Source organism: Gallus gallus, chromosome 20, assembly GCF_016699485.2.
Source record: "Gallus gallus isolate bGalGal1 chromosome 20, bGalGal1.mat.broiler.GRCg7b, whole genome shotgun sequence".
NCBI lineage: Eukaryota > Metazoa > Chordata > Aves > Galliformes > Phasianidae > Gallus > Gallus gallus.
In genome coordinates, this window is record NC_052551.1 from 988,991 (window position 1) to 1,015,191 (window position 26,201).

Below are 26,201 nucleotides of genomic sequence, written 5' to 3' on the forward strand. Positions count from 1 at the left end.
CGGGCGGGAAGCGGGAGGAGGCGCGGGGTCGCGACTGTTCCGGTCCGCGCGGGTCTCTGCGCGCAGAGCGGCGGAACCGCCCGGCTCGGGCCGCCGTTCCGGAACCCGAGCGTGTCCGAGGGAAGGTTCGCCCCGGGGGCCGGGCTGTGTGCGCGCTGTGCCCGCGGCTCCGCGCCGCTCTGCAGAGCCGCCGTCCTCGGGCGCGGTGCGGGACGGCCCTGAGCGGGGCACCGCGCTGCCCGCAGCATCGCCGCGTCCTTCTGCAAAGCGCCGCGCGGGGCTCCGTCCGTGCGCCTTCCCGCCATCCCGCCCGGGAGCGGCGCTGCCCGGTGACAAACGCGGCAACGAACCGCGAGGAGCGGCGCTGAGGTGCGCGGGGCAGCCAGCACGGCCCTCGGAGCGCCCCCAGCCCCGCGCGTCTTCTTACACCGTCGGGAATTTCCCTTTCCTCTGCGTTTGTTGGTTCATCCGAAGAACCGAATGACGGCCTGCTTTCCTAAGGCGCGCGGCGCTGGGCGAAAATCCACCGCAAGCCTTTATTTGGCACCTCCGGGCGTTTCACGAGGCTCCGGTAGGGATGTCGGTACGTCAGTGAGAGGAGGAGGCCCCGCCGAGCGCACGGGGCGATGACGGCCGTTGCCGCGGCGCCGTGGCCGCTCTCGGGGCTCCACCTCCGCCCCCGGGCGCCCCGAGAGCCGCGGGATCGGCCCGCAGTGCCTTCGGGGTCGGGGCGGCCTCGGGAGCGGCGGCGCGGCCCGAGCACCGCTCCGCTGCGGGAGCACGGCGGGCCTCAGCGCTCGTGCCGAGAGAAAGGCAAGGAACTGCTCTCACTGAGTCAGGTGAATTAAACGTTCACATATATTTGCTGAAAAAAATTATATACATCTGTAGCAAGGCTCTGCCAAGTCTGAAAGATAAGCATCATCTAGTCACTAAATTAAAAAAATAAAAATCTGACCTTTAAATCTTTTTTTTTTTCTTTTTATCCATGTCCAAGAGCACAGACCGTTTATTTTGCTAGCACATTTGGTGGAGGATGTGTGTTTGTGTGAGAACCCACGGAAACCGGTGAAAATTTGGCATTTCTTTTGGATAGGATGGAAAATTATAAGCCACTCAATGCCTTACAGCCTAAGAAATCCACAGAGTATATCGGGTTGCAAAAGGGTCACAAAGTAGCAGTCAAAGAGAAGCCTAAACACCCAGAGACTCAGCGAACACGTCTGATAATAAGAACAAGGTAGAGAGCATGCCGGCTAATGAAATAAACGCCACTTAAAACCCTGTTCCTTATGAGTGTAACCCTGGAAAAACCATCCCGTGCGAGAAATGGACTCTGAAGAGATGTCTACGTCCAGTCACAGTAAGGCTTTGAAGATACATGAAGTTTTATAGCATTTGTATTTTAAGGATTTAGGGCAAGTACATGTTCTTCTACTGAATAAAAAGAAAGTTAGTACTTAAAAGGTTCAAAAATATATCAATCGTGATTTTTTTTTTTTTACATAAATAAATTATATCGATTTTGGATTTAACAGCTGAGAAAACCCTTTCTGCTTCCACTGGAGGCAAAACTGAACAAAATGTTAGTTAAATAGAGATAGCAGCATTTCTAAGAAATCTGTCGACAGCGATACAGTATCTATGCTACGAGGAAGTCATTAAATAGAAGACATTTAATTATGGGGGTTTGCATCGTGATTGGTTACAGACTTTAAAAAATCACCCAATCCAGGAGTCTGGGAATACGTCCGTGAAAGTCGGAACCTTTCGGCTCGTGGGTAACAGACTTCTTGGAGATGCTGATTTCAACATGTACACCATTTATCATTCCAAATGTATAAAAGACAATGACAAAAAAAAAAAAAGCATCATAAATAAATAATGCAAACCGAAATAGTTATGCCAAAACATTTGGACCATCCGATAAATTAGCAAATCTGTAACAGAAAATAAGTAAAAAATACAGTAAATTGTGACGACCAGATGTGTGACCGATGACTTGACGCTCCCAACGCCCGCCGCGCTGACTTCAAGTCTCAAACCATGAGCTGCAAATGAGAACGAGCCCAAGTGAAAGGGAAACGGGAGGAGTGAAGGAAGGAGAGACAAAGGAGTTGCCTGTGGAGGTGTCTCAACACACACGGAGTTTTGGGCACTGATTGCATTAAAACCTGTCCATTTAAAACATATACGTCAAAACCATTTGCCGATGGGGGGGGACTTGGAAATACTGTTCAACAGCACGGAGAGGAATGGAAAGAAGAAGCAAACGTGATCTCTTCACAGTCTACCACTAGGAAAGAACAAACTCGAGCTGTGCAGATCCTGCGGTCCTCCTGCCCTCGGAGCAGCACAGCCTGCAGCCCGCCCTGCTCTGACAGACGCCGCGTCTGCGCACGGACCCCAACGGACAGCAACTCAAAAAGCCTCAGTGTTCATAAAAGAGCATTAAAATCAGTGTGGCCTGTTTGTGGCTTGAAAAAATAACGTTACAGCACTCCTAATGCCATAGGTGAGGACTAACGCCGTAGATGAGAACGGAATTCTAGCGGGGCCCTGGGGGAACTGGTAGCGACGGGTACAGGAATCCCAAAAAGTCATGCAAGATGTGCAAAACGTTTTCAGCTCGGGCTGAAAAGCTCTGGTAACTACTGAGGAGAGGGCAACGAAAACTCCACTTAACGGAAACCAAACTTTGGTTTGAGAAAAGACAAAAGAATGCCTACGTAATATTGTCACTAACTGTCGTTTGTTTCCAAACCTCTGAGGTGGGGGTGATGGAGAAATTATACCACTACCAGTAATGTCTCTTTGCTTCAAAGAAATGAATATATGCATTTTCAATCATTAGGTATATACTTCTGTCTATACTACTATTCTAGTAACCATGATAAAATAGGGAAATACTTCAAATCAAAAATACACATCAGCACTTACTATAGCTGTGCTTTTTACCCCCAAATACAGGCTTTGTCACCCAGTGTCGCTGGAGAAAGAACCACCCCTGTCAGCGTGTAGACCACGAGGTGAGAGCTTTGCTTTTGCTCTGTTTTTGCTTCCTTCTCGGATGTGTGAGCGGTTTGGGGGGTGCCCAAGAACTGGATTTGCTCGGCCGGGATGAACGACTGGAAAACAGAACGAGAATTCTGTGCCTCCCACACTATCTAGACAACACTGTTCATCTAATAAAGTGGCAAGACCCTGCAACTATTAACATATGTCACCATAGTTTTTCTGACAGGGAGTTAGGTAGATAATATTACTCATGGAAACACAGGTTTATGAAGGTGGAGTGGGGGCAGGAGGGTAAGTAACAAATAGGCATGGGATAAGAAACTTACAAGCCACAATCTTTTTTTTCAACGAAACAAAAGTCTAATTGGTATCACTAACTTCTTTGACCTCCTCCTCTGCTGGTACGTCCTGCTCTTGCTCTGCTGGCAAAGGCGGTGTTTGCTCTGTACAGTTCTGACCGTTTGCAGCTTCCTTTTCGGGCAGCGAGACAGTTTCTGGTTCCGGGTTCGCTGCGTCCCCTTTCGCTTTCTTTCTCTTCCGCTTCTGGCTCTCCAGGCTGGCTGCCTCTGCGTGCCTGGCCTGCTGCATGCCCGGCAGCGCCATGCCAATGCCAGGGGAGAGAAACATCGACGGATAGATCAGTCCAGGTGACATCCCTGGGATAAGAAACGGGTTAAAAGCTACAGGACTACTGGTAGTTATTGCAGATTCTGTCTGATTAGAAAACGAACTAGGGCCGGGCTTATCTTCAGAAAGAGTTTCTTTTTTCGCATCCTGGCTGCTCTGTTTATCCTCAGTAGCTTTCTCTGCGTTCGATGTACCACTTTTTGTTGTGCTTGTTAAGGAAGTCGGAGCAGTCGCGGTACAAGTCGTTGCCATGGGCGGGTTGAGAAGCCCTCCGACGCCGAACATCTGCGGTACGGTGGCCATGCCTGGCAGCATCATGGGCAACATGCTCAGGGTGCTCTTCACGTCCTCGCCAGCGGGCACGGCCGCAAAGCCCGCAGGGAAGCCGACCAGCCCGGTCAGGGGGATCCCTTGCATGTTTCTCATGTTCTGAAGTCCCACTAGATCCATTCCGGCAATCAGTCCGTTCATGAACAATGGTCCCATTCCAGAAGACGAATCTGCTACGACGCCGGGGCCTTTGATGAGCTCACTTCTGGGCCGCCTCCCCCTGCGGCGCGGCCCCGCGTCACGCAGCACCGGCTCAGTCAGCACACGGTTGAATTTGCTCTCTGGTAAGTAGCCCTGGGAACGAAACAGACACAACACAAAATGCCTCGCTGCTGCCTCAGAGGAAACGTGGCTTTTCCGTACTTGCGTCTGCATCCCAGATGGTGTCGGCACAGAAACATTTGCTTACATGATTCTGGACATGGAATTTGAGAGGAATGCACGACTTTTCCCCAAGGGATGCTGCCAAGTGCAGAACATCCTCACTGTGCCCTGGCACAGCACTGCAGTGCCAACGTGCACGGGGGGGAGGCAGGCAGCAGGGACAGCAGCCTTTGGCTCCTCCAAGCCCCCGTGGGCTGCTCCCGAGGACTGAACCCTTCCTAGCACGAGGAGCACTGGGGCAGCTCCACATCAGAGGTTTAAAGTTCACTCCCATCCCAGCTTTAGTCCTGGCTTCAGCAACAGCCGGATATGAGCCTGAAGGGCCAAACTTTCAGTGCTCTAGGGGCCAAATTTTCAGTGCTCTGCTGGACAGCAGAGCTGCAGGAGACGCAGAGTGGGCATGCTGCTGAGCTCCATGAGCATTCACTGCAGGAACAAAGCCCAGTGACCACAGCAAGGGAGAAGACAGCTCACCTTCGTGGAGCAGTGCAGGGAGACACACAGCACAGCTTAACACTCCATTTTTCAGTGTGCTCATCACAAATATGTGAATGTTTCTTTCGTGCCTCCCTCAAGCTTCAAAGACTTTTGTGCCTTTGAACAATTTCCAGTGATAGATTTGCACAGGAGCTGTACTTCCCACTGACACCTGAAGTGCAGAACAAACCGTTGGGCCCAGCTGCTGCTCCAGGAGGGATGAGCACACATGGGTGCATATGAAAATCTGCACAGTAGCACAGGCAACCCAGGCACTGTGGGGCAGCCTGCCCAATACCCAGCCCTGGAGCCCCACCAGTGGCTGTCCCTCTGCATGCATGCATGGAGTGAGGCAGATGGGGCTGCTGAGTGCTATGGGCTGATACACAGCTCTCCCTCTGGCAAAGTGGGGCAGCCTAGGGGCCATCCGCAGGAGCTGTGGACAATACAAGGCAGCTGACTGCACTGGGTATGCAGGCCAGCCTGGACATGGAGCTGTGTTTTGAGGGACAGGGGCAGGACATGCCAAATTGCCAGCACTAATTAAAAATGGATTTCAGAGTGGTATAAAACTCTAAGCCACCTATCTCCCATCTAGCCCCTGCTCAGCAAGGATGCTGCAGGACACAGCCCTGAAACAAACAGCAGTGAGTGGGGCCTCTGGGAGCAGCCCAAGGGGATGCATGCGGCTGCTGCACCTTGCCAGGGCAGGAACTGGTGGGTGAGTGCACTGGTAGGGCTCTGCTCCCCACTGCCCATCCTGCTGCTGTCCCAGCCCTCGGGCCCCCCGAGCTGCACACCTGCCTGCAGGCTCAGGCTGGCATGCACAGAGCTTGCAGGAGCTGATAAAAAGGCTTGGCCCAGGAAACTGCTGGAAAATGTGACCCATGAGAAAGCACTGTGTGCAGTTCCTGCCCTGCGTGCAGGTGGATGACTGCTCCTGATGCGTTCCTGCTGCCCAGCTGTCTCTCAGTCTCCCAGGCCTTCCAGGAAGGTTCTGCAATGGCCACCCTGTCCTGCCATGCCCCTTCCCAGGGGCACTGACCACCTCCTCTCCTGCTCAGCTGTGATGCAGAGCCGTGGCTGTGCCCAACCTTCCTGCGCTGCGTGGCCCAGCCGGCCCTCCAGCTGTGCCCTCCCCAAGAGGCCCTGCCCTGCAGCTCATGGGCCTCACTGCAGAAAGGTGGTGGGGATGGGGAGGAGGAAGAAAAGATGATATGATACAGATTTCTCCAAAAGCTCTAACTTACTGAAAGCTTAACAATGTCAGCCCAGTCAGCTGCAACAGCATACTCCAAGTTTGCATCAAGCCACCTTGGCAATTCCTTCAATGCTGGTGCCGTGGCTCCCCCTAACTATAAAACATAGCAGAAGGATGACCTCTATTGCAGAAAGAGTTATGCAAAATAACACAAGAAATACGATTAAATGTCTAGGCAAACACACAGTTTAGGAGCATCCACCAGCCTCTGAAGGGGATGGCTGCTACACACCTGAGAGGCTCATGCAGGAGGTGGCTGAGCAGACAGAGGCCATCCTGGTCCTGTCCAAGCAGAGGGAGGACACCCTGAGGTGCTGATTAAGGTGCAGCTGGGAGCTGAGGCCAGGGTTCTCTGCTCACGGCTGCGGGCCAGTCCCTCCACCCGTGCTGTGAAGGGGATGACAGCATGTCCCCTGGCTCGCCGTTTGGGGTTGTGGTTTAGCTGGGGCAGAGGCTCTTCCCTTGCTATGCCACTTGGCAGGACTCAGTATGGGACCAGCCAAATAGCTCAGGGAGCAGAGGGCCAGCCCCTGTGCCTTGCCCCACCACCCAGCACTGCCCTCCTGCCCACGAGCATGCCATGGGATGGGGACAGAGCATTTGTACGAGGCACACTCAGAACTGGAGGAACCCACTTGACTCACCCAGGTCTCCAGCAGCCACTGTGGGTGTAACACAGAAACACAGGTGTAGCCGAATCAGTCTCCTTCTGCCCTACCACTCTGCTTTGAGTAATCACCTCTATTACGGCTACGTCACCTTGTGAAGCCCTGGGTGTGTTTAACAGCTACATTTGGGTGGAAAGTTTCCCGTCTCATTCAGAGAGGCTGATATCAGTGCACAAGAGGTGGGTAACTCCACACTCACAACTCCAGCTGCTCAGTAAGCACATCTCAGTAAGCAAGAGAAAGCACTGCAAGCCCTCCATTCTCACACGCCTCTCACTCTGCAGGGTGTCAGTGCACTCCTGCTGCACCTCATAAGGAGGAACAAAACAGAGACATTTGCAACACATGGGAATATTACAAGTTTAGGAATACTGCAGCGAGTTCAAAGTGACGATCAGACCCAGAACAGGAAACGGCAGCAAGGGCTATGCTGATGGCAGCTCTCACACCAAAGGCTGTCACTAAGCTGCTGCAGGGTGGGTGTACAGCCACAGTGGTGAGCACCCAGCCCTTCCTGCTGCAGCCAGTCATGTGTAGGTGTCTCCTCTGTCACACATGCATCACAGAATATCATACACCGAGCACGTGTTCCAGGCTTTTGCCCCGTTCATGTGGTTCCCTGGATTAAGATCCACCCCTGGCCTGCTCAGGTTCTACTAAGTGCTTCAGGACACCGAGGGCAGAGCACAGAATAGACCTTCGCTTACCCTCCGTCCGGTACCCTTATGTACCACCGGCACCCGCTCCTCGCCCGTGAGTGCACTAATGTCCAATTTGCTGGGGTCCTTGCAGCGCTGCCTCCTCTGCTTGGGCTTGTCTGAAAAATTCTGGAGTGCAAACAACACAACGTTAATGAGAGCAGACAGCTTAATGAGCCTGGCTGGCTGGCAGCCCTGTGGGAGGATGACACAGATGAGCACCCGAGGGATGGGGATGTCCCCGCAGCCCTGGGCAGAAGCACTGCGAGCAGCACGCAGCAGCCTCTGCCACCAGGCCCATTTCCAAATGAGCATTAATTGCTGCAGGTACAAAGGGACTTCTGGGCACCACACTGACTGGCTGCAGCACCACCTGCCGGCTCCCCCAGCCTGCTCCACACTCACACACACATCTGTAAGCAGGGTGCCCTGCTTCTCTGCAGCTCAGCCATGCTTTGTTCTGCTGTATTTCAGCTGTTCCCACTGCACAGCTGCTGCACCCTGGTTGAGGTCCCAGCCCTTCAGGATCGCAGTGCAGTTACAGCTGAGCTCTTGCACTCCCACTGCGCACACCAAGCCCTGGGACACCCATCAATGTGCATGCATGGATATAGCATTGTAACAAACTACTGCAGGCCTCAAGTCCCAGCAGTCAATGAAAAAGTCCTGAGCATGGTCCGGCCTTTGAGAATTCAAGAGAACTGCTCCAGGACCCCAAAGCAGCTTTCAAACTGATCGCTCAGAGACGTAACACCTGACCCCAGGCAGGGAACCCCTCAGTGCTGACACAAAGCTTGCTGGCAGCAGCAGGTCACTGGTGTGGCAGATGTGTGAGCTCCGTAAGCCCCCCAACGAGGCCAGGGCAATGGGAAGTGGTAGAAAGGCAGCTCCACTGCTGTTCCATCAACAGACTGCTTCCTGCAGTGCTCCTGGTCCAGGGCACAGACCTCTGTGTGTCTCAGGGTCTTGAAAAGCAAGGGCTCTGCTGCCTGAGTACACACTGGGCTCCTCAGTTCTCAGGAGCCCCACGTCCTGTCCAGCTTGCCCCTCCTCCATGCTCCTGCACACCAGCCCCGGGGAAGCCCTGCCTTGGGTACAGTCTTCTGTGACCAAGAAGCTGTCTGTTATGTATGGCATCACATTTCTTCCTGCTCTGCTCTGCAGCCTGTGCTCTGCCTACCACGTTGTCCCAGATGCTGAACAGGCTGAAATCTGAGGAGCAGATCACCCTGTGAAACCGAGAGGCAGATGGATGTCCATGAGACTACAAGAAGAATCAGACAGGCCTCGTGTTCTGCTCAGTGCCACTGCGTTCTGACTGTGCCTGTGGACATGTGCCCGCAGCACAGAGCTTCCATCTTCAAATGAAGGAACTCCATTTTGCATGGAACCTGTTGTCTGGGGACCTCACCTAATACAACAGCATGGCCTAAAATGACCCCAAGTGAAAGGAAGCCCATGGGCTCTGAGCATCCCAAATGCCTTTTCCCATTTATCTCCTTATCCCTGCCACTTCTGGAAGACACCAGACCGCAGACTCACACTGCACATCTCTGATGCCCAGGACTGGAGCTGTAGAATGGACCTTGGGGCAGGGGCATGCAGCTCAGCAGGTGGGTTCTGCAACTGAATAGGGAACCGTGCCCACCCCCAAAGCATGACCCAGGCCTGATGAACACCGTCACCTGTGGTACAGGGAAAGACACTACACTTCGAGATACTTATGGAAGCCTTGAATTCAAGAGCAACCACACTAAACCTAACACCAAAGGCAGCACACAAGGCAGACACAGAAACACACACATGCCACCAAAGCCCACTCTTACTGTGCCAAAGCCGGGAACGTCGAGCGTGTAGTCGGACTGCTGACGGAGCCAGTCGAGGAGACTCTTGTTGGGGACAGCCTTCTCGGCCTGGACACCTGCAGCTGGGACTGGCTGTGGAGTTGAGGTAGCAGCTGCCGGCCCATCTGGGAGGGGGCTGTTCTGGGGCGGCTGCAGCTGATCATCCTGAACATCCTGGAGTGAAGGGAGGAGCAGCCCATCAGCAGCGTGTGGTGATGCATCTGCCCCCACACAGCTCCCAAGGCAGCTCAACTGCCACCACAGCATAGGCTGGCTTCTTCATCCCCATATTCCCTGCACTTTCACCCACCCCAATGCATTCTGCTTCCACTCAGCTCCAGTGCTGCCAGCATGGAGGGCAGAGAGCTGGGGGATATTTCTGCATCTCACCTGCAAACATTCTCATGACCAGGAGAGCCACTTCCCCAACAGATCACTCCTACACATGGTCTGAGGGGACTGCTCTGGCTCCCAGTTGCCATTCCTCAAGTGGATCTCAGGGGAGAAGCCTCTTGGCAACAGCTTAAATGCAGTCATGGACTTTTTATCATGTTCTCTAACCCCAAACACTCCACATCTGGAACAACTGCTTGTGATAATGCTCATCAGAGGCTGCAGTTTGTACAGGGGAGCTGGACCATGAGTCAGATTGTGCTGACTGCACAGGGGCCACGTGAAAGGAGGGAGCATCAGCTCACCTGCAGCCTGGTTGGAAGAGGCCTCTCCTTCAGGAAGATGAGGTCCATCCCTTCTACATTTTTTCTCCTGCCCCGTCTCCTCCTCATGGCAGCATCGTCTCTTCGGAGGCTGCCGTTTACAATTTGTCCTGTGACAGGATGGATTAACCCCGCCTGCAGAATGCCAGACAAGTCCATGCCCAGGGAGCCCTGGAGGGTGTTGACAGTCCCCAGCTTGGGCATGTTTGTGTTCAGAGGGAAAGGAGAGGAGTTTCCTGGGGATCCATCAGAGGCTCTGGACAGGTCCACAGCTGCGTCGCGCCAGCCATTCAGCACAATGGGAGGATGAACATGGGCTGCTGCCAACTGCTCCAAGCTCCTCTGCTTGGCGTCTCTCTCCAGCTCAAATTCATATAGCCGCCTGTGCTTCCGCTCATCTTTTGCAAAGGCAGGGTTCAGGAAGCCTTCCTGTGTGGATCAGAGGCACAGAGCAGGTTATAGCTGCTGGTGCAGTGCCACGGACTCCAGCTGTTCAAACCAACGCACAGAGCTAGCCGTCAGGCTGCCCTGCTCCTCTGCAGGATGCCCTTTCTCTGGGCACAGCACACCTCACCCTGTGTGCAAGTGGTGCCGTGGTACCCTCGGGCCAACACTGACTCCCATGTGCTTCATCCACTGCTGGAGCAGAGGTGGAGTCCCAGGTCAGCAGCTTCCCTGTGCCATGTCCATCAGTGGGAGATGAGAGACCAACAGGGCAGTGCCCTCACCTGCACTCCTTCCTTCGGGACACTGGGGCACAGCTGGGAGCTGGGAGCTCACCAGGAACCCTCACCAGAGGTACTAAGCAGCCCAAGCTGCACATTATGCACCACAAGTGGCACCAAGAGGCAGCAAAACCCCCACCTGGAGCAAGAAGCTACTGAGCACCTGGGGAAATGCTTCACCCCGGGGTCCTAAACCTGTCTCCCCCAAGGGTCCCCCTCACCTTTTGTACCTGTGAGATTAACACTCCATTGTTGAAGCTGGGATCGGGGGTTTCTGACTCAGCAAAGCTGTTCCTGCTACCGGCATTGCTGGCTACGGCTGGGGCTGCCAGCAGGCTCTGGGTCTCGAACTGCTGGCTGGAGGACGGCCACTTGCCCTTCAGGATGGCGTGGCAGATGTTGTCAATGCGGTTGATGATCACACGATCCTGCAAACAGAATTGGATGGGGGGATGCAGGGTCTCGAATGACTAACTCATGTCCGTCAACTCAGGATTAAAGATAAATCCAATCCTTGTGCCCCAGCTCAGCAGCAAACTGCTGTGGGGCAGCTACAGCCATGGGCTGGTGAGAGCACCGAGCACAGCGCCCATTGGGAACCACGTGCAGAGGAGCAGGAGGACACAGAGCTGGGGCTATGAGCCACTGCCTGTCAGGAAAAGGCAGTAAAATCCACAACAGAAAGTGCTCATCTTCAACTCACCTTAGGCCACTCAGAGAAGGAGTAAAGCGTCTTTTCCTGCAGCAGCTGGGCGATGGTTGGTGCCCGGGCATCCTGCAGGTCATCAATCTCCCCAGGCAGGACAGAAGTTGAACTTTTGCTCTCTTCTTCCAAATATTTATCTGGGCCATCTGAGAAAGTGACAGAACAGAGCCCATCATCACCCTCCCACCCTTACCCCTCAGGGTGGTAGCACTTCCTCTCCCCTTCCCCCCCTGGTGCCCAGCAGGTCAACGAATCCCAATTCCCAACCATCCACCAAGAAACACTGCTGCCCTGGGCCAGGAGCAGGCAGCCCACATCGCAAAGGAGCAGGTGGCTGGGCACTGCCCTGAGCTGAGTTCTGGGCTTTTATTACAGTGGCCTCATACCTTCCCGAGTGACACAGCTGGAGCCCCGGTGGGTGAGGAGAAGGGCAGGGGCCTTACAGACAGAGCTGCCCACCAGAGAGTGCTCTGGGCTGGGAAGGGAAGGGTGTGGGCATCCCATGGCTGTACCCAGGGCAGAAGGGCTGCTGGGGTCCTTGCAAACCCAACTAGCAACCAGCCACCAACTCTTTGGTGGGTCACATTGGCCAGAGGGGCCCACCTCCTGCAGGGGTGGTAGCTGTTCCAGGAGGCTGGGCAGCCCCTTGGCTTTGGCTCAGCACTGGGAACAGCAGGTCCATCCTGTCCCAGCTGGAGGGGAGGAGGGGACTGTCAGCCAGCGGGAACTCTCAGACTGTACCTTGACTCTGGCTGCTGCCAGTTTTCTCCTCCTCATCTCTGATCTCACATTCCTCTTGCTTCACCCCCGGGGGCTCAGGGTGCAAGGCCTCCCTGCAGCCTGCCTGCCCCTCGACCTCTTGGCCCCAGGCTTCTACCCCGGCATGGAGGGGCTGTGCCCCTGCGGCCCCCAATGGAGGGGCAGGCAGGCTGAAAGCCCGGCTCTGAGACTGGCCTGGCAAGTGCTGCAGGGTGTTTTCCTCATGCAGGCTGTGGTTCTCCCTGCCCTCCGGCCCAGGTTCCATGGGTGCTTTGAGCGTCCCCAGCCCCAGGGACCCTCTCTCACTGTTCACATCTTCAGGACAAACGTCCTCATGTGCGGGGAGGCCAGGGCTCTGCTCCTCACCCCCCAGTTCGTCACAACTGGCCGTGGCCTTCGGACCACTCAAGCCTTCTGTGACATCTGCTGCCACCTCTGAGTTATCATCGTCTTCTTCCTCCTCATCTTCCTCACTGTGGCTCTGACTTGGACCTGCTTTTGCCTCCATTCCTTTCTCCTGCAGCAGATTAATGAACCTCTGCTCAGGAGGAACCTTCACGTCATAGTTGTGAAGGCTGGGACCGTACAGCCCCATGCTTATGACCCCTTCCATGGCACGGTGCTCAGGCAGCACTGGCGCAGGGCTGCCAAGGTCTCTCTTCTGCTGCATGGCCTCACAGAGCTCTGCTGGGACGCTCCGTGAAGGGTCACTTTCGGGAGTAGAAGGTGAAGGCTCAGCTTCTTCATTCTGACAGTCCATTTGGTCACAGCCCACCTGCAAACCCTCCAGGAAGGAAGCCTCTCTCATGGCCTCTGCATCACAGCTGGATGGATCCTCGTCCCCCTCTAGCTTGCCCTCGGACAGTTTAGCAATGCTGCTTCCAACATCTGTGCAGCTCGGGCTGTCTCGGGCGAGGGAGCTCTGCTCACTGTTGCAGGCCTTCTCGTCGTACATCATGCACATCAGCGAGTCTGGCAGCGAGCTCTCATCATAGTTACTGGAAATGATGTCCCGAACTTTAGACATGAATGTTTCACAGCTTGTATCCGGCGGGCTGCCCCCAGCCTGGGACATGGTGCTGTCAGTGCTTTCCAGCTTGATCTGACTCTCGGTCTCATTCTCCAGGGATTCGCAAGTCCGATCCACCTGACTATACAGAGGGGAACTGTAGAGTTTGGAGTTAGTCTGGTACAGGCAGCACAGAGTTTCTGAGCCCGGGATCCCTGTTCTTTTATGCTGGGCATAGTTCCTGTATGCATCTAAAAAAGACAGCTGCGGGTCATTCATGATGTAGTAGTCCGTGCGATTCAGGCCGTGCTTGGCGGTGCCGATCAGCAGGTCCCGGTCGTGTTTGCCACACTCCCACCACACAGGCAGGTAGAGGCTGGGCCGGCACAGCTTGAGCCGCTCGTGGAGCTGCGGACACTTCAGCACCTGCTCACGCACCTTCCGCAGCAGCTCAATGCGGTACAGCGTTCTGGCAGCGCGCTCCTCCGTGATGGGCTCCACGTAGATGTCGGGGTCCGGGGGACCTACAACAGGGACAGAAGAGCCAAGGCCCTGTTAGACTGATGAGGGCTGCACAGAAGCCGGGTGAGTTTTCTGCAGCTCAGACTGCTGGTGAGGTGGGGGCAGGGCAGTGCTTGAAGCTGTCACTGAGACTGAGTTTCCCACCTTCCACTCATTTGTGACCAAATGCTCACACTGGAGCACGCTTTCTTCAGTTGATCAGCTGGGCCAAGAACAGCACTTGGCTGCAGAAGGTTCAGTGCCTTGGCTGAGCTCTGCCCATCAGAGACAGCAGTGCTGGAGCCACAGGGAGCTGCCATCAGAGCGGCTCCCTGAGGCGTGAGCCTGGGGCAGCCCTGCAGCAGCTTCTCAGAGAAGGGAGTCCTTCAACTCACGCAAGCTCTTTTGATGAGGAACACCTACACATCCATACCGAAGGCATTAACACACATCTCTAAGGAGCTCTGCACAAGACTGGACCTCCTGGCAGGTCTGAGATGAGATCCTCCCTGCTTCTGTTCAAAGCAAATCACTTTGTGCTTACGTAGCGCCCAGGCAGCTTTTCATCTGCCATGTCCTGCATGAGCCAGTGTGCTGGGGCTCTGCTGGGTGCTTCCAGAAAGCATACACCTGGTGTGTTGGCCAGGCTTCCCAAGCCTCCCGTGCTAACTTCAGACCCTCTCTGCTCTGCAGGAGAGCTCCTCAGACAGCTGGGCAGCAGTGCAGGCACAACACGGACTCTGCACAGTGCCAGCAGAGGGTGCTTAGGCAGAAAGCAGCAACACAACCTGCACAAACAAACCCCAGCTTCAGTGTGGAGGAGGTGTGAACTTCTGCTTTTCTGCTTTTCTTCCCTCACATCTAAAGATCATCTGCCTTGGATAAAATTAGTTGAGATTTCATGGGAGAATTCCATGAATTGTGTCAGAATAGGGGCTGAAGCCTTTGCAGCAGTGCTGCTTTCCTGCTGAATCAGAGAGGCAGCCAAAAATGCAGGTGTCTGCAAGCCCATACCCTGGCTGGTGTCTTGCTGCTTCCTATTCTCCATGAAACTCCTCCCTTATTCTCCTGCTCCGTGAGAGCAGTGCAACCATTTCTGGCCCACAGCTACATGGATCTCCCACAAAGGCCATGCAATTTTCACTTACCATCTTCTTTCCACAGTGGGAGACCACAGACATTCTTGCACATGGCCACAAAGCTGTAGAAGTACTTCTCTAAGCTCTCATCTGTTTTCTTCTCCAAACGAGAGATGGCTCGGAACTGGGTCCAGTCAAAGGTCTTTTTCTCCTGGTCATAGATGACCCCGAAGGAAGAGACAGTGCGGTAAAAATCTGCCTGCTCCCTCCTTGTCCACCTGTGGGGCAGAGAAGGAGACACGTGATACATGTGCTAGTGCCAGCATGAACAAGACAGCAAGCAGAGAGGCTCGGAGAGGGTTATCAGTTACTGCCCACCAGTTCTGGGGGAGCTGCAGGAGGAGCACCATCACCTGAGGCCCTAAGGTGCATAGCGAGGAGGAGCAAAGGCCACGGGCTCTATGGCTCTTTGCTCACTGCCAGTGTCCAAAACCCTGTGCAGCTCCTGGTGTGCTGCCAATGGAGGGCAAGCTCCATCAGCTTCTGTGGATGCAGAAAGCTATCACATCTACTTGCTTTCTGCCAAATGGAGTTTGGTCTCATCACCTCCACAGAAAACTCAATTCTATGTACCAGCTGTTTGCAGACAAAGTTCTCATCCATCCACTTTAGGAAGTGAGCTGGGACTGGGGCTCATTGCCACAAGGCTCCTAATAAAAAATACCTGCCCCTCTGCTGAGAGGAGTCAGCAGAACTCCTGGTGACAGGGCAGGTGTCACCCCCTCACCACTGAAGGAAAGCAGCCCTGGAGATCAGGTTTTTCTATTTGCAGTACAGTTACAGCAACATTTTCACCTTGCCTCAGACTCTCTGAGCTTTCATTCCATAGGGATCACACAAAGGAACAATCCAGGACAGAAACGGTGAAGAGTGAGTGCATGGGGTACATACAGCCCTGGGCAAACAGCAGAGAAAAGTGGGCTACAGAGAAGAGATCAGGGAACAAACTGCGGGGCCAGAGCAGAAGTAGGTGAGTGTCGTGTGCTAAAGAAGTTTTGAAGTCAAATCTGAGCTCCGGATTGCATCCCTGTGCCAGCAGCTGCAAGCAGCTGGAACACATCAAGGGAGAACAGACAGGGTGACAGCACCCACAGCACTCCAAACCCAACCCAGTACACCCAGACTAGCATTTCCACCTCTGCTCCCACAGGCTGTCTTCTGCAGTGATGTTTCATTCCAAAAAGGAGAATAACATGAAGGAAGTCAATAAAAAAATGAATGATCCCAACCAACGAGCCAAAGCAGAGCTTATTACAAGGCTTCCAGCTAAAGGGACGCACCTGTGAGGAGCCCAAAAAAGGGGCCCACAGGGATTAAGTACAGGAAATATTTGGCTGCTGCGGCATCTACAGCACAACCACGTCTTGATCACTGTGATAAACACTGATGTCCCCACCTCAGAGAAGAGCTCTGGGGAAGGTCAATAGGCTGGAGCAGCTTCTGTACAATCACAGAGTGAGCAGGGGGGGATGCTGTGGCTCCAGTAACACCATCCTCAAAAGACAAATGTGTCAGACTTTCCCATGGCAGAAATAGGAAGGAGCAGCAGGTATGCCAAAATGGGCAAAAGGGGATACCGGGTACCAGGCCATGGTCTCACCATTTGCTGGAGTTCGTGGCATGGAATGGGAACACATGGCAGTGAGCAACCCGCAGTCTCCAGAGGCCACCAGCAGGAAGCGAATGCAGCCAGGAGGGCTGAGCAGCCCAGGCAGGTCAGCTTTACCTCTCATCCACAATGAGCTCTGAGCACACAGCTCTGCTCAGCAACACTCTGCTGAGGGCTGGAGGCGGATCCCTAGCCCAGCAGATGCTGGATTTGACCCTGACAGAATATCCTCTCATTACTTTCACGCTGCCAACAGCGATTACGTGCAAACCACAGCGCGCTGCTCCCTGGGCTGGGCTGGCGGCCGGGCCTCGGGGGTCCCCCATGCTGGAAACAGTGCTCCCATGTGCAGGAAGGAGCCACGTGCCTCTGCTGCAGGCAACCGGCTGCAGGGACAGTGGCTGCCGGGGCGAAGGGACTTCCCCAGGCCTAAACCAGCCGAGAAAAAGGCCCACTACCTGGGCTTGCTGCTCTGTTACCTTTTCTGCATCTCTTTGTTCACCGAGTCCATCTCAGAGGCCCTCCGGAACACCTCATCTTGCAGCCAGTATCCATGGTTACCGGGCACCAGCATCTCTCCGCGCGCAGGCAACTCTTTGCGGTTGCAGCGCTGGTAGACAGTGACGAGCCGCCGCAGCCTGGCTGTGAGGGCAGACGAGACAGGCCAGCAGGATCTGTCTGAGTCGGAGCCATCCTGGGCTTCAAACATCAGCAAGGACATCAGTATTTAACACACGCTGCAGAGCCCCGGGGCCGCGCGCTGCCTCCTGCTTCCGAGAGCTCCCTCCCACCTTTCCCTCGCGTGACTGGGAAAGGGGGGCTGTCTGTTGTGGCCACCCCCAGGCCTTTGCACCCCAAAAGCTGCTGGCTCACACCCTGACCAGGTCTGACTCTCTTTCAGAGAGCCCAAGGGCAGAGTCTGGAGTAGAAACGATGGCTCTGGGCCACGCAGCCTCCAGGACTCACTCTGCCCTGCCTGCGCTGCAGAGGGGCTGGCAGCCCACAGCACCAACGGCAGAGACCCCGCACACTCAACTCATGCCCACGGCTGGCTTCAGTACTGGCTGTGCCTGCCCTGCCCCAGGGCCCATCCCTGGGTTGTGCATGACTTGGTTCTCAGAGTACATTTGTGCTCTCATCCCAGAAATGCTTTTGCTATCACTGTACTGGGCTACAGCAAAGCCAAGCCAGACACTCCTCCTACAGCCATCAGGGCAATGTGCCACACGGGCTTTCTGCGAGCCTTCTCTGCCCTTCAGCAGAACCAGGGAGGAGTGCTGGCTAAGCTCTGCTGCCCAGCTTATGCTCTCAGCCATAAGCACAGCCTGCATGTCCCAACCCCTCCCTGCCATAAGCAGCCCCATGTCATTGCTCTGGCCTTCCTGTGCCAGGCCCTGGGCAGCACTGTGACATGCTGTGGGAGATTCAGCCTCACCTGCCGATGGCTCATCCCGCTTCTCGCCAGCTTCGCCTGCCCCAGCAGCCACAATGTCCTGCAGAAAGAAACCATCAGAGAAACCGCTGCTGAGCTGCACAGGAGACCATGCTGCACAGCCCTCACTCCATGGCCCTGGCAGGGTCTGGGCTGCACGACCACACATCCTTGCAAGCAGCCATCAGCACACAGGAGCAGAGCAGTGCGGACAGCAGAACTGACAGCTCAAGCATGCAGCGCTGTTTCCTCTGGGCCCCACCACGATGAATTGGGCCATAGTAGCACTGACAGCACCACACAAATGCCGCACCCTCATGGGCTGCCTGACCCACCACTTGTCATCCTGGCTCCTCTAACAATGCCCTTTATGGCTGCTGAAGCCAAGCATGAGAGCTTCCTGGCTATTCCCAGCCCCTGACATCCCTCTGCTCCCTGTGAGGTGGATGCTGTCCAGGTCAGCAAGAAAAAGCCATGCTCCAGCAAGCAAAAGTGGCATGGGACAGAGATTGTGCTTGGCAAGGCAACAACAACACAGACCAGAGATGCAGGCAGCACTGCTTCCCTGTGCTCCACAGCAGAACAGAGCCACATCTGCAGCACCGGGCAGGACAGAATGCTTGGCAGCAGCACCCATCACTGCCAATCCCACTTACCTCCTGCTTTGGCAGCCCCTCCAGCTTTTCTCCATTGCTCTCTTCCTTTTCCATGGTGCCCCTGGATAAGACAGAGAATTAGTCCCTAGTAGTGTGGTTCTCTTACAGTGCCAGCAGTGCAGCCAGCAGTTCCAGCCCTTTGCCCTGCAGCATGGAGCAGCTCCCACCTGTGCTCCCTGTTGCCTGTCACACTCTCATCCACATTGCTTCCTTCTCCCCTCACTGCCCTCCGTAAGCATAGTTCACTCCTTAACACCAACCCACTTCTCACATGAACACAGGAGCTCTGCAAAGCACCTGAGGGCTTGGCTCCATCCCCTGCCCACCTTTCAGCAGTGTCCTGAGCCCCGTCGCTGATGCCCTGCTCTGCAGAAAGCAGCTTCTCATCAGGCATGCCCACCTTCTCCAGGAAGCACAGCGCCGGGTCTGCTCGCATGGCATTGTACCTCTCATAACCTGCCAAGGCCATCAGGGAGGAGAAAGACAGGGTGAGAGCAGGCCTGAGCCTTGCTCTCGTGAACGTCCTGCTGTACATCTAGGAAAGAGCTGCCTTGACCCTGCACAACTGCAAGTGACTGGAAAGAGCTGTTCTGGCCCTGCACAGCTGCAGTGCGTGGCTGCAGCTCTGCCCCTCATATGGATGTGGGAGCACACAAACCACATCCACTTCGGGTCCTGTGGCTCTGGCCAGATGCTCCACGCACACCCCTCTCACCTGCTGCCCCCCTCCCACGCAAGCTGGCAACATACCGTGCTTGAAGACACCGATGAGCAAAGATTTATCAGCTTCAGCATTCCACCAGTCCACTGGGATCTCCACGTAGTCGATGTCTGGCAGCAGCACATCCAGCTCTCTGAGGCAGACAAGTGTAAGCACTCCTCCTGCAGCCTCACCAGGCACGGCAGTGTGCCAGGGGCTGCGGGACAGGGGCAGGGGGAGGCTGGAGCTGGGGGCAGCTAGAAGTGCAGGGCTGGCCTGACACGTCTCCCTGGGAAGTGCTGGGGGTTTGATCCACTGCACCCACTGCATTCCCTGTGCTGTTTCTCCAAAGACCGCACAGCCCCTCTGCATTTCCAATTGGGCAACATAAGGGGACGAGAGCTCCTGTCTGCTGGGAAGAAGCACTGCAAGCTAGCCAGACCCACAGGAACAGCACAGCTGGTGGGCTGGGGTGCAACATTCCCTCCACACAAACTTGTGCTGATAGAGCTGGGCTGGCACAAACCATCCTGGGAAAGGCAGCAGCCCCTCCTCTAGGAAATTCATCTGAGTATTTCGTGCTTCTTTCTGAAGCATCAAGAGCTGACAGTGGGAAGGTCAGGAGCTGGGTGGCATTAGCAGAGCCCCTTTGTCCTCAGCATGGGGAAGGGATTGTAGGCCCCAGCGTGGCCCCAGCAGTGAGGCACTCTCTGCTCCGAGGCCTGGCCCTGGGAAGCAGGTGCAGTCCCTGCAGGCTCTTCCTTTGGGACTGAAGGCCAATTTGTCAGGCAGCACACAGAGATTTTTCCCACAGGCTGGCACCGCGGCCTCAGAGCTGCCACAGCCCCTGCTCACACACAGCCACCACCAAAGGATAAGGCTTTGTCTGGAGATGGAGCTGCAGTGCCTGGCTCACCCTGAGCCACAGTGTGCTCAGAGCAGGCCTGGCTGGGCCGGGCCGGGCTGCGGCGGGCTGACAGTGACACTGCTCAAGCACCACTACCGTCACCATGAGAAGCAACGCTGGGGTTCACCTGAAGTTCCTACCTGGCAGGGGTGCCCTCGAAGGCTTTGTCAGCGGCGTCCCCGAGCACCTCAGCCTTCAGGTAGTACAGCATCCGCACTCGCAGCAGAACCCTGTTCTCGGGCACACAGAGAACACACATTCACATGCAGGTGCTCAGAGCTCTCGCTGGAGCATTTGCAGGGGGATGCTGTGAAGGTCTTTAGAGCAGCGAAAGCTGTCCCATGTGGTGTTCCCACACGGGAGGACTCACTCTCTGAACGCTGTGTGACTCCCTGTAGGGTGGGCAGCTCGAGGGCTGCTGCCCGGAACACTGCTCTAGCTTTGTCAGCAGGAGGAGCACCCAAGCACGATGCTCTGCATGGACTGAGCCCCCCATGGCTCACTCCCACCCCCTTCATGCCCCACAAACTGTTGTGGGCTCCTACACTCACTTGTTGCAGTGCTGTTTGAGGTGCTTCTTGTAGCTGTCGTCATGCAGGACCACCTCGGGGTTGCATGTAGCAAGCCAGTCTGCGTTCTTTATCTCTGGAAGCAGCATTTGGTTCTTTGTCTTCTTCCCCTTCCTGCCTCTGGGCACTGGTGCTGACAAACCTGTAACAGCAAGTGGCAGCAAATGAGCATCATGGGCACTGTGGGCCAGGCCAGGCACCTTCAGCACAGCCGTGTAAAGGCAGCATGGCTGGGAGCTGGAGGAGGCCCTGCACGGCTGCGGGCTGCAGGCTGCAAGCCAGGGTTGCAGAGATGAGTATGTGCCCAGGTTTAGAAAATGCTGCCCAGCAGAGCCCACAAGACCGAGGTATGTGGTGGGGTCATTACCCTGCTTGCAGCCCAGTAAGACTGGCAGCTGTGGGGCAGGCATTGCTCAGCACACTTCAAAGCCCCCAGTCTGCCTCATCTGTAGCTCTTCAGTTCACCCCCAGCACAGAGCTGGGACCATCATACCCATCTCTGAGATCTTGTGCCCACGACCAGAGAGACAAGTGTGGCCACACAGCTTGAAAGCTGTTCCAAGAAGGTAAAAGGGATGGACTGGAAAGAAGGACTGGGCTGGGTAAAATCAGGGAAAGATTAATTCCTCTGTCACTGCAACAGCTCTGATAAAACTATCAGTGAGCGCTGGATCGGGAGAGGAAAGATCTTAGGAAAACAGGCTGTTGCCTTTTGATAACACTACAGGGCTGGCTGATAAAGCCAATGAGCAGCACTCTGACACTCTGTTTAACATGACGTGCCATTTCTGTTTAACACTTGCATCACATGGAATAGACACGGCACATCTCAGACGGATCAAAGCTGACAGATCTCAGGGGGTTTGTAATGTCTTCACTCAGCCCAGCGCAGGTGAAGGAGCTGCCAATGAAGCTCACGGGGTAAACCTGAAGCGTGGGAGACTCCATCTCCTAGAAAAATGTGGGGATCACCACAGAAACGGTATTGCTGTGAGGGCTCAGTGCAGTGCTGAGCCCAAGGGATAACAGGATCCCTTGATGTACGTATGAAAATATCAGACTGAAGCGTGGAAGGGACCTCGGCCCCGGGCACAGCTCTCAGAGCCTTCCCTGGCCAACACTGCCTGCTCTGAAGCTCACCCTCCAGGGACCACTGAGTAATTCTGGACGAGTTCGAGCAAAAGGCTTCCACATGATCAAAGACCAGAAAATAATCCCGATGATTTGATCTTTTGGGGTTGTTTCCCATTCCATGCACCAGAAGGAGGGCTATGTGGGAACCAGATCACTGCAGGTGGTATTTGCACTTGGCAAACACACTGAATGGGAAAGCAACGCAGTTCCATCTGGCTGACAAAGATAAAGTGAGATCCAGCGGACAGAGCTGAAAAAGACATTTTCAACCTTGAAATAACATGTGAATTTGGAGCAGAGCACGGGAATGATGCCCGGTGAGGTCACTATTGTTTGGAGTATTCCAAGAGAGATGAGCTGCACTGTGCACTTCCCAGGCAGAGTCCTGCTGATGTCCTCTCCTGCATATGTGCATACAGAGGGGAAAGAAAAGCCTCAGCAGCGCTGCTGCAGCCATCTGGTCTGGAACACTGGGCAGAACAGAGCGCATCACGGTGCCCTCAACACCTGCACAGTGCTTGCAGCTCCATGACACGAAGACAGCTCCAGTTCAGCCAGCTGTGGGGTCAGCACTGGTCACCAGGCTCTGCACCCAGCACCAATTTAGCATCACAAAGCCTGGGCAAACGCTGCCTTCCTCGCAGCTCAGACCCATGCCAGGATGGCCAGCAGGAGCCCGCTGGGCCCAGCAAAGCTCTGAGCACGGCTGGCTGCTGGTCCCACTCACCCCCTTCACAGTAACCCTGACACAGGATTGAGGAGCCAGGAGGCACGTGCAAGGGCTGGAGGTTTTCTGTTGCTTTCTGCGCATCAGAAGTGCCTGGGAGCATGTCTTACCTGGCCAGCTCTGCATCCAGGAGAGCTCTGGTTCCCCGGTGAGCCATGGTAGCACCTGCTGTGTGCCTGCTCTGCACTGGAGGGCTCTGCTCTCCACCAGCCCCTGACTTTAGACTAGATGGTTCTGTCAACCCCCTGGCCAATGCAACAGTGGGATTGCATAGCTGAGAAAAGCCACTCTGAAAAGCTGACAGAGAAGCTCCAGGTTGCTTCCCTGTGCTAAACATCCAAATGCATGGGTTATAGTGCTGCTCTTGCGGTAAAGCATTACTGATCCTTCACTGAAACCACTGTTTGTTTGTTACTTGGCACTACTTACATCAAGCCCATTCATATCAGCCAATTCATTTCTTCCTTTTGCTCTGCTCCCCACAGGGCTCTCAGGCTCAGACCAAGTGCTCTGTGCAGGGCTGCGTGGCAGAGCAGGAGGGAGCCCTGCCAGCATCTCCCGCTGAAGGAAGAGACTGGAGGAAGCCCCTGAAGGCCACATGCTCAGACCTCATGCTGTAAAGCCAGTCAGACATTTCCAGTCAGAAGGAAACAGTTATGCTGGGTCTTGAAACTGCACCATGGTGTTTGAGCACCACGTCATGCTCAGCGTGTCCCTGGGGCTCAGTGACAGCCCTGCTCCAGAGGTGCTCCACCTGCATGCCACCGTCTTCAAACAGGAGCCTCAGGATTCAGCCTGTCTCAGTGGTGCCAAAAGCAGACTGGGAAGACCCAGCCTTCTCACTCCTCACTGTGAGCCCCACAAGTAGCACAGAGCCATGGAGCTTGATCACCCCAAGAGAGTGCTAAGTACTCCCCCCGCGGCTTCCCAGCCCAACTCAGCTGTCCTGAAAGTTGTGTGATGCAGGCATGGTGCTGCCTGGTGTAGAGTCCTCTGACACAGAATGGGCACATGTCTCAGGCTGCAACCCTCCATCTGGCCCAAGGAGCCAGCACAGGCTTCGTACCAGGAAAGACAAAGGCCACTGTGGCTGCGTGATGGCACTTTGCTGTGCTGCAAGGGACTCCTACAGAGAGCAGACACTGCAACGCAGTGGGGGGAAGGTCTGCAGAGCCCCATTCCCCTGGGAGTCAGAGGGGCAGCGGGAGAGCAGAGCAAGGAAAGGCTCTGCTGGACCCCATCAGAAGCTGAGAACACACAGGAAGCCTCAGCCCGATGGAATCCAGACGCAATTAAAATCTGAACACATGGTGTGATATTCAGACTTCACATATACATGCACTAGTCCTCTCAACAGGGAAGGTGTAGCCAAACCTGAGATAAGGGGTCCTGCACCACCTCAGCAGGATTCTGTGCTGCAGCATCTCATGACAAACCATCAACGCTGCACCCCCACCGACCAGGGCAGGCACTGCAAAGCAGTGTATCTGGGACAAGAACTGTGACAAGAGGAGGCACAAGCTGGTGACATAAGATGAGACAGATGCACAGACTGCATTGCCAGTGTCCCCTGTCATCTCCAAACAACTGAGCATCTGCAAGGCCCGGGCCAGGCAGATCCAACCTTAGCCTTTGGACTGGGCTGGCACAGGTAGGTCCCTGTGTGATGATCTGCTCTGCATCCTAAGCTGCCCTGAGGAAAAGCCAGGTACCCTCGCAACTGTCCCAGCCAACACGTTCACTTGGTCACCAACACTTGTGAGCTCACAGTGCAGTGTCCCCCAGCAGAGGGAGACCCCGACAGTACACCAAGATAAAACTTTGCAGGCCCCTCTCAAAAGTGGGGTGGCATTTCTGCTCCCACTGCAAGGCTCTCTCCACACCAGCCACAGCCAAACAAGCATTAGGAGCCATTGAAATGCACTCCCACACACAGGCAGCCCCTGCTGCTGTCTCTGAGGTCTGTGTGGAAGTCAGTCCCATGGCAGACACTTTCTCTGCAACGAGAGAGTCATCATGTTCAACCACAAGTGCTTCCTGGCTGTTTCAAATGGCTTTGCTTTCAATTATTCAGCCTAGTTCTGCACAAGGCACACTAATAACAGGTACTGTTGCAATGGCAGAGAGAACACGCAATACCTGAGTGATTCTGCAGAGCCTGGTTCTGGCCATCCTTCGTTGGTGTGATGAGATCCCAGATAAAACTCTTTATCTTCTCATCCCCTTTGTAGTGCTTGACGCAATAAACCAGCAGTGCTCGACAAATCATCTCCATGTCCTTCTCGTTCAGGTGCCACTTGAAGCGCCCATGGGTCAGGATATCTTTCCATCGTCCCCAGCTGGAACAGCAGTAACAGACAGACAATAAACACTCTTGTGCAGCTAGAGACCTCACCAGCACCACCCTCCATGAGTTCACACAGGGGCACAGCTCTCAAGGACAGGGGTCTTACGTCCCCACATCACAGGAGCAGAGATAGGGAGAAGTTTACATAGGATTGAACAGACTGTAGGCAAGAGCAGACTCTGGAAGCTCATGCTTTGTCCCCTAAACTCCCCTTCCACCCAAACGTTTGCTTAGAGCCTAGGAGTTCAGGTAACACTGGGGAGGTCACAGCTAGAAGAAGGGAGCATTGCTTTGGGTATCTATTGCTGAGGATGGACAGAACATGACTGCAGCAGTGGAAGGCCCACCTGTGTGCAGGGGCTGCTGGAGGCCGTGGCTGTGGTCCCAGGTAGGGGGTGAGACTCACCCGAATATGAGCAGGTTCTTCTCCACACGGAAGCACTCAGCCCGCAGGTACCGCCGCGTCTTCTCATTGAAGCGCCGTGAGCGTGTGGGTCGCTCATCCGAGTCGCTGTCCAGCTCAGAGAACTCCATCAGCTCATCCTCCTCGAAGGAGTTGTAGTGTTTGGTCTGCTTCCGCACACGGGGCCTGTCAATGACCAAGCTCTCCTATGGGGACAAACAGGGAATGCACTCAGGTGTGGGCAGCAACACCCGCCCTCCGTCATGGCACAGTAAGTCCTCCCTGCTGCTGCTCTCTGGCTCTGCTCACGCCTCTGGTTCCTAGCTCCCAGCCCCAGGGCTGGTCACCACCTTGCCATAAGGATCCCTGCCTCACATTTACTTCATGTGGCTTTGTCTGCGCACAGGACAATTTCTAGCCAGCACAGAATTCAGCCTGAATGCTCATAGGCTGAAAATCAGGCCTTCAGAGGTCAAACTGCTGATGCTCAGCAGCTGATTCAGCTCTCAATCACACTCCTGGCCCTCCCAGCAATGCCTGGGACGAGCAGTGCTGAAGGTGGTGTAACTGCTGTGTTGATGGGGAGGCAGGTGGGCTAGAAGAGGTGTGCACATGCCTCCTCTACTTCTCATCAATGCTAAATGCATCCATATCATTGTCAGCCCAGCTCAGGGCAGGAACCCCATCTGTGCTGCCTCCAGAGGTACAGTGAGTCACCAGCAAGGCTGCAGCTCGTCTTAGCATTCACGTGGCAGGCAGGGCCAGGAACAGGGATATAACCCTGGGAGATGCTCCACAGAGGTGCACGGGGACGGTCTAGCAGTTTTGCAATCAGGTCAGGGGAAGCCAAGCTCT

The 26,201-nt window shown here is 55.0% G+C and overlaps 1 protein-coding gene across 2 annotated transcripts in view; it reads right to left on the minus strand.

Annotated features, from left to right (window-relative positions):
* Window positions 1-840: 840 nt before the first annotated feature.
* CHD6 (chromodomain helicase DNA binding protein 6) overlaps window positions 841-26,201 on the minus strand; it is a 72,554-nt gene continuing 47,193 nt past the window's right edge. Inside the window, exons 21-39 of one of the 2 annotated variants that reach the window (XM_046902960.1) lie at window positions 25,350-25,552; window positions 24,736-24,935; window positions 20,718-20,877; window positions 20,307-20,396; window positions 19,310-19,413; window positions 18,886-19,015; window positions 18,560-18,620; window positions 17,907-17,964; window positions 16,951-17,170; window positions 14,872-15,080; window positions 12,196-13,746; window positions 11,452-11,600; window positions 10,970-11,176; window positions 10,006-10,452; window positions 9,290-9,481; window positions 7,473-7,592; window positions 6,087-6,191; window positions 3,397-4,269; window positions 841-3,128 (exon numbers count right to left, since the gene is read on the minus strand). In XM_046902960.1, coding sequence (XP_046758916.1) covers window positions 2,955-3,128; window positions 3,397-4,269; window positions 6,087-6,191; window positions 7,473-7,592; window positions 9,290-9,481; window positions 10,006-10,452; window positions 10,970-11,176; window positions 11,452-11,600; window positions 12,196-13,746; window positions 14,872-15,080; window positions 16,951-17,170; window positions 17,907-17,964; window positions 18,560-18,620; window positions 18,886-19,015; window positions 19,310-19,413; window positions 20,307-20,396; window positions 20,718-20,877; window positions 24,736-24,935; window positions 25,350-25,552 — 5,253 coding nt within the window. In that variant the 3' untranslated portion in view covers window positions 841-2,954. Of the gene's footprint in view, window positions 4,270-6,086; window positions 6,192-7,472; window positions 7,593-9,289; window positions 9,482-10,005; window positions 10,453-10,969; window positions 11,177-11,451; window positions 11,601-12,195; window positions 13,747-14,871; window positions 15,081-16,950; window positions 17,171-17,906; window positions 17,965-18,559; window positions 18,621-18,885; window positions 19,016-19,309; window positions 19,414-20,306; window positions 20,397-20,717; window positions 20,878-24,732; window positions 24,936-25,349; window positions 25,553-26,201 lie in introns of both variants that reach the window. The other variant, XM_040650837.2, reaches the window with a different exon arrangement.